The following is an 8,257-nucleotide window of genomic DNA, read 5'->3' as shown; positions in this document are numbered from 1 at the left end:
AGTCCCACAGCTTCACCTTGACCCGGTAAACAGTCCCACAGCTTCACCTTGACCCGGTAAACAGTCCCACAGCTTCACCTTGACCCGGTAAACAGTCCCACAGCTTCACCTTGACCCGGTAAACAGTCCCACAGCTTCACCTTGACCCGGTAAACAGTCCCACAGCTTCACCTTGACCCGGTAAACAGTCCCACAGCTTCACCTTGACCCGGTAAACAGTCCCACAGCTTCACCTTGACCCGGTAAACAGTCCCACAGCTTCACCTTGACCCGGTAAACAGTCCCACAGCTTCACCTTGACCCGGTAAACAGTCCCACAGCTTCACCTTGACCCGGTAAACAGTCCCACAGCTTCACCTTGACAACAGTCCCACAGCTTCACCTTGACCCGGTAAACAGTCCCACAGCTTCACCTTGACCCGGTAAACAGTCCCACAGCTTCACCTTGACCCGGTAAACAGTCCCACAGCTTCACCTTGACCCGGTAAACAGTCCCACAGCTTCACCTTGACAACAGTCCCACAGCTTCACCTTGACCTAGTAAACAGTCACACAGCTTCACCTTGACCTGGTAAACAGTCCCACAGCTTCACCTTGACCCGGTAAACAGTCCCACAGCTTCACCTTGACCCGGTAAACAGTCCCACAGCTTCACCTTGACAACAGTCCCACAGCTTCACCTGGTAAACAGTCCCACAGCTTCACCTTGACAACAGTCCCACAGCTTCACCTTGACCCGGTAAACAGTCCCACAGCTTCACCTTGACAACAGTCCCACAGCTTCACCTTGACAACAGTCCCACAGCTTCACCTTGACAACAGTCCCACAGCTTCACCTGGTAAACAGTCCCACAGCTTCACCTTGACAACAGTCCCACAGCTTCACCTGGTAAACAGTCCCACAGCTTCACCTTGACAACAGTCCCACAGCTTCACCTTGACAACAGTCCCACAGCTTCACCTTGACAACAGTCCCACAGCTTCACCTTGACAACAGTCCCACAGCTTCACCTTGACAACAGTCCCACAGCTTCACCTTGACAACAGTCCCACAGCTTCACCTTGACAACAGTCCCACAGCTTCACCTTGACAACAGTCCCACAGCTTCACCTTGACAACAGTCCCACAGCTTCACCTTGACAACAGTCCCACAGCTTCACCTTGACAACAGTCCCACAGCTTCACCTTGACAACAGTCCCACAGCTTCACCTTGACAACAGTCCCACAGCTTCACCTTGACAACAGTCCCACAGCTTCACCTTGTCAACAGTCCCACAGCTTCACCTTGACAACAGTCCCACAGCTTCACCTTGACAACAGTCCCACAGCTTCACCTTGACAACAGTCCCACAGCTTCACCTTGACAACAGTCCCACAGCTTCACCTTGACAACAGTCCCACAGCTTCACCTTGACAACAGTCCCACAGCTTCACCTTGACAACAGTCCCACAGCTTCACCTTGACAACAGTCCCACAGCTTCACCTTGACAACAGTCCCACAGCTTCACCTTGACCTAGTAAACAGTCCCAAAGCTTCACCTTGACCTGGTAAACAGTCCCAAAGCTTCACCTTGACCTAGTAAACAGTCCCACAGCTTCACCTTGACCTAGTAAACAGTCCCACAGCTTCACCTTGACCTGGTAAACAGTCCCAAAGCTTCACCTTGACCTAGTAAACAGTCCCACAGCTTCACCTTGACCTGGTAAACAGTCCCACAGCTTCACCATGACCTGGTAAACAGCCCCACAGCTTCACCTTGACCTAGTAAACAGTCCCACACAGCGTCACCTTGACAACAGTCCCACACAGCTTCACCTTGACAACAGTCCCACACAGCTTCACCTTGACAACAGGCTCACAGCTTCACCTTGATCTGGTAAACAGTCCCAAAGCTTCACCTTGACCTGGTAAACAGTCCCACAGCTTCACCTTGACCTGGTAAACAGTCCCACAGCTTCACCTTGATCTGGTAAACAGTCCCACAGCTTCACCTTGATCTGGTAAACAGTCCCACAGCTTCACCTTGACCTGGTAAACAGTCCCACAGCTTCACCTTGACCTGGTAAACAGTCCCACAGCTTCACCTTGACCTGGTAAACAGTCCCACAGCTTCACCATGACCTGGTAAACAGTCCCACAGCTTCACCTTGACCTGGTAAACAGTCCCACAGCTTCACCTTGACCTGGTAAACAGTCCCACAGCTTCACCTTGACCTGGTAAACAGCCCCACAGCTTCACCTTGACCTGGTAAACAGCCCCACAGCTTCACCTTGATCTGGTAAACAGTCCCACAGCTTCACCTTGATCTGGTAAACAGTCCCACAGCTTCACCTTGACCTGGTAAACAGTCCCACAGCTTCACCTTGACCTGGTAAACAGTCCCACAGCTTCACCTTGATCTGGTAAACAGTCCCACAGCTTCACCTTGATCTGGTAAACAGTCCCACAGCTTCACCTTGACCTGGTAAACAGTCCCACAGCTTCACCTTGACAACAGTCCCACAGCTTCACCTTGACAACAGTCCCACAGCTTCACCTTGACAACAGTCCCACAGCTTCACCTTGACAACAGTCCCACACAGCTTCACCTTGACAACAGTCCCACAGCTTCACCTTGACAACAGTCCCACAGCTTCACCTTGACCTAGTAAACAGTCCCACAGCTTCACCTTGACCTAGTAAACAGTCCCACAGCGTCACCTTGACCTAGTAAACAGTCCCACAGCTTCACCTTGACCTAGTAAACAGTCCCACAGCTTCACCTTGACAACAGTCCCACAGCGTCACCTTGACCTAGTAAACAGTCCCACAGCTTCACCTTGACAACAGTCCCACAGCTTCACCTTGACAACAGTCCCACAGCTTCACCTTGACCTGGTAAACAGTCCCACAGCTTCACCTTGACCTGGTAAACAGTCCCACAGCTTCACCTTGACCTAGTAAACAGTCCCACAGCTTCACCTTGACCTAGTAAACAGTCCCACAGCGTCACCTTGACAACAGTCCCACACAGCTTCACCTTGACAACAGTCCCACACAGCTTCACCTTGACAACAGTCCCACACAGCTTCACCTTGACAACAGTCCCACACAGCTTCACCTTGACAACAGTCCCACAGCTTCACCTTGACCTGGTAAACAGTCCCACAGCTTCACCTTGATCTGGTAAACAGTCCCACAGCTTCACCTTGACCTGGTAAACAGTCCCACAGCTTCACCTTGACCTAGTAAACAGCCCCACAGCTTCACCTTGATCTGGTAAACAGTCCCACAGCTTCACCTTGACCTGGTAAACAGCCCCACAGCTTCACCTTGACCTGGTAAACAGTCCCACAGCTTCACCTTGACCTGGTAAACAGTCCCACAGCTTCACCTTGACCTGGTAAACAGTCCCACAGCTTCACCTTGACCTTGACAACAGTCCCACAGCTTCACCTTGACCTTGACAACAGTCCCACAGCTTCACCTTGACCTTGACAACAGTCCCACAGCTTCACCTTGACCTTGACAACAGTCCCACAGCTTCACCTTGACCTTGACAACAGCCCCACAGCTTCACCTTGACAACAGCCCCACAGCTTCACCTTGACAACAGTCCCACAGCTTCACCTTGACAACAGTCCCACAGCTTCACCTTGACAACAGTCCCACAGCTTCACCTTGACAACAGTCCCACAGCTTCACCTTGACAACAGTCCCACAGCTTCACCTTGACAACAGTCCCACAGCTTCACCTTGACAACAGTCCCACAGCTTCACCTTGACAACAGTCCCACAGCTTCACTTTAACCTGTTCACTTTATATTCCACAATAAGTGAGCTGCATTTAGAGCGATGTTAGTTACCAATACTAGTTACTATGACTTGGAGAGTGGCGCAGGCACATTGTGGTTGGGTTGTGTGGTTGTCTTCTGTTGAGTAGTGGTCAGTTATATTGTGGTTAGGTTGGGGTTGTCTTCAAGGGAAATCTTAATGCTACAGCATACAATGACATTCTAGACGATTCTGTGCTTCCAACTTTGTGGCAACAGTTTGGGGAAGGCCCTTTCCTGTTTCAGCATGACAATGCCCCCCTTGCCCAAAGTGAGGTCCATACAGAAATGGTTTGTCGAGATCAGTGTGGAAAAATTTGACTGGCTTGCACAGATCCCTGACTTCAACCCCATCAAACACCGTTGGGATGAATTGGAATGTTGACTGCGAGCCTGAAGGCCGAAACGCCCAACATCACTAATGCGCTTGTCTGAATGGAAGCAAGTCCCCGCAGCAATGTTCCAACATCTAGTGGAAAGCCTTCCCAGAAGAGTGGAGGCTGTTATAGCAGAAATGTTCCAACATCTAGTGGAAAGCCTTCCCAGAAGGGTGGAGGCTGTTATAGCAGCAATGTTCCAACATCTAGTGGAAAGCCTTCCCAGAAGAGTGGAGGTTGTTATAGCAGCAATGTTCCAACATCTAGTAGAAAGCCTTCCCAGAAGACCGGAGGCTGTTATAGCAGCAATGTTCCAACATCTAGTGGAAAGCCTTCCCAGAAGACCGGAGGCTGTTATAGCAGCAATGTTCCAACATCTAGTGGAAAGCCTTCCCAGAAGACCGGAAGCTGTTATAGCAGCAATTTTCCAACATCTAGTGGAAAGCCATCCCAGAAGACCGGAGGCTGTTATAGCAGCAATGTTCCAACATCTAGTGGAAAGCCTTCCCAGAAGACCGGAAGCTGTTATAGCAGCAATTTTCCAACATCTAGTGGAAAGCCATCCCTGGAGAGTGGAGGCTGTTATAGCAGCAATGTTCCTACATCTAGTGGAAAGCCTTCCCAGAAGTCCCGGAGGCTGTTATAGCAGCAATGTTCCAACATCTAGTGGAAAGCCTTCCCAGAAGAGTGGAGGCTGGATAGCAGCAATGTTCCAACATCTAGTGGAAAGCCTTCCCAGAAGAGTGGAGGCTGTTATAGCAGCAATGTTCCAACATCTAGTGGAAAGCCTTCCCAGAAGAGTGGAGGCTGTTATGGCAGCAATGTTCCAACATCTAGTGGAAAGCCTTCCCAGAAGAGTGGAGGCTGTTATAGCAGCAAAAGGAGGGACCAACTCAATATTAATGCCCATGATTATGCAATGATATGTTTGACGAGCAGGAGTCCATATACATAAGATGAATGGACTGTAAGCCATTCTGCATAAGATGTAAAGTGTAATTAATAACTTCACCATGCTAGAAGGGATATTCAATGTCTGCTTTTTCTAAACATTTTTAACCATCTACAAATAAATGTGCCATTCTTTGCGAGGCATCGGTGTGGGAAAAAAACTTGACTGGCATGTACAGATCCCTGACTTCAACCCCTTGGGGAAAAACCTCCCTGGTCTTTGTGGTTGGATCTGTACTTGAAATCCACTGCTCGATTGAGGGACCTTACAATTATCTGTATGTATGATGTAGTCATTCAAAAATTATGTGACTTATTAATTTACTCCAGAATTGATTTAGACTTGCAATAACAAAGGTGTTGAAAACTTATTTTACTCAAGACATTTCAGATTTGAATTTTTTATTAATTAGTAAAAAAATAAAAATAAAAATTAAATCCACTTTGACATGATGGGTTATTGTGTGTAAGCCAGTGACATAGAAAATCTACATTTAATCAATGTTAAATTCAGGCTGTAACACAACAAAATGTGGACAAAGTGTGAATATTTCCTGTATATTTACTTAATGAGACAATACAAATGTGACGTGACTAAAATGATAAGGCATTTAGTTGACTAAAATGGACCAATGTTTGTCATTTTGACTAATTTATTATTCAAATGACAAAAATATGACCAAGATTTAATTATATTTTAGTCAAAATGACTAAGACTAAATGTAAAAGAGTGCCAGTGAACACTGGTTTTGGTTAATAAGTGATTGTCAGTTACATTGTGGTTGTGTTTTGGTTGGGTTGTGGCCAGTCATATTGTGGTTGTGCTTTGGTTGGGTTGTGGTCATTTACATTTTGGTTGTGTTAAGGTTTGGTTGTGACCAGTCATTGTTTCAAGCATCACTCCTGTTTAAGCTTGGTCAGCTCCCAGCGTCCCTCTCCACACAGTTTCAATGAGACGTCATGGTACTGGAGGGGGAACAGTCAGAAGGGCCTTCATAACACATTCATAACCCTTCATAACACAAATACCACATTCATAACCCTTCATAACACAAATACCACATTCATACACCATAACCCTTCATAACACATACCACATTCATATCCCTTCATAACACATGCATAACCCTTCATAACACATTCATAACATTCATACACCATACCACATTCATCTCCCTTCATAACACATAAATACCACATTCATCTCCCTTCATAACACATAAATACCACATTCATAACCCTTCATAACACATAAATACCACATTCATAACCCTTCATAACACATTCTTAACCCTTCATAACATATTCATAACACATACATAAGCACTTCATAACACATTCACTACATAATACTTATGTCAACTTGTGTACCTTCTCCAGGCTGCTGCGGTGTCCCAGGCTGACCAGGGTCATTCCCAGCTGCTTACAGCCTCGGTACATCTGCTCCTCTGCGTCCTCTGTGAGGGCACTGGTCGCCTCGTCCAACACTGGCACACACACACACACACACACACACACACACACACACACACACACACACACACACACACACACACACACACACACACACACACACACACACACACACACACACACACACAGGGAGTTAGCACTGGCCTAAGTCAACACTGACAGAAGAAAAAAGAGTCCAATTTCCTGTTTATTCACTGAATTTTGTATTTGATGTCTTGAATCAACCAAAAGTTGAAATAGAGTTGATCTCCACCGTAGTTCTAATGCAGTCATTACACACTTAGATACATTGTATCATACGGTCAGCATCGATGGTAACGTGGGTCGGCAACAGACCTGCGTATTTAGGCTGCAGGTAGAAGAGTCGGGCAAAGCAAAGCCTCTGCATCTCCCCTGGAGACAGAACATCATACCTGCAGAGAGAGACAGACAGACAGAGACACAGAGAGAGACAGACAGAGAGAGAGAGAAAGACACAGAGAGACAGAGAGAGAGAAAGAGAGACAGAGAGAGAGAGAGACAGACAGGGACAGAGAGAGAGAGAGGGACAGAGAGAGAAAGAGAAGGAGAGAGAGAGAGAGAGAGACAGGGACAAAGAGAGAGAGAAAGAGAGAGAGAGACAGAGAGAGAGAGAGACAGAGAGAGAAAGAGAGAGAGAGACAGAGAGAGAGAGAGACAGACAGGGACAGAGAGAGAGAGAGGGACAGAGAGAGAGAGAAAGAGACAGAGAGACAGACAGGGACAGAGAGAGAGAGAGACAGACAGGGACAGAGAGAGAGAGAGAGAGAGAGAGACACACAGAGAGAGAGAAAGAGAGAGAGAGAGAGGTCAGCCCGATGTACCATGAGAGCCAACATCATTGGCACCGTTTATGAAGATGAGAAAAAAATAAATCTGTAAAATAACATTCTCCTATCTTTTAAAGATTTTTTAATGTTTTTTATTACTTGTTAAAACAAAATATTTTTCTCTGAGCAACTGTATTAGTAATCAAATCAAATCAAATGTTATTGGTCACATACACATGGTTAGCAGATGTTAATGATCACATGATTAGCAGATGTTAATGGGCACATACACATTGTTAGCAGATGTTAATGGTCACATGATTAGCAGATGTTAATGGTCACATACACATGGTTAGCAGATGTTAATGGTCACATACACACGGTTAGCAGATGTTAATGGTCACATACACATGGTTAGCAGATGTTAATGGTCACATACACATGGTTAGCAGATGTTAATGGTCACATGGTTAGCAGATGTTAATGGTCACATACACATGGTTAGCAGATGTTAATGGTCACATACACATGGTTAGCAGATGTTAATGGTCACATGGTTAGCAGATGTTAATGGTCACATACACATGTTTAGCAGATGTAAATGCGAGTGTAGCGAAATGCTTTGTGCTTCTAGTTCCGACAATGCAGTAATATCTAACAATTCCACAACAACTACCTAATACACCGGCATAGACGAGATGGTATAAAATACAGTATATACATCTGGGATGAGTAATGCAAGATATGTAAACATTAATAATAAAAAGTGACTAGTGATCCATTTGTTAGAGTGGCCAATGATTTCAAGTCTGTACGTAGGCATGTCGCATACAATGCAGCTCAATATTTGT

General features: G+C 46.2%; 1 protein-coding gene across 3 annotated transcripts in view; it reads right to left on the bottom strand.

Moving 5' to 3' along the window:
- Positions 1–5,503: 5,503 nt before the first annotated feature.
- The window catches only part of abcd4 (ATP-binding cassette, sub-family D (ALD), member 4), a 56,410-nt gene continuing 53,656 nt past the window's right edge, over positions 5,504–8,257 (bottom strand). For all 3 annotated transcript variants that reach the window (XM_064991705.1, XM_064991706.1, XM_064991707.1), the window contains exons 17-19: positions 6,955–7,031; positions 6,517–6,632; positions 5,504–6,111 (exon numbers count right to left, since the gene is read on the bottom strand). In XM_064991705.1, the coding sequence (XP_064847777.1) occupies positions 6,043–6,111; positions 6,517–6,632; positions 6,955–7,031 (262 nt within the window). In that variant the 3' untranslated portion in view covers positions 5,504–6,042. The remainder of the gene's footprint in view (positions 6,112–6,516; positions 6,633–6,954; positions 7,032–8,257) is intronic.

The sequence above is a fragment of the Oncorhynchus masou genome, chromosome 16 (assembly GCF_036934945.1).
Source record: "Oncorhynchus masou masou isolate Uvic2021 chromosome 16, UVic_Omas_1.1, whole genome shotgun sequence".
In the NCBI taxonomy this organism is placed as follows: domain Eukaryota; kingdom Metazoa; phylum Chordata; class Actinopteri; order Salmoniformes; family Salmonidae; genus Oncorhynchus; species Oncorhynchus masou.
The sequence above is the reverse complement of the archived record's forward strand: the minus strand, read 5'-3'. Positions and strand labels throughout refer to the sequence as shown.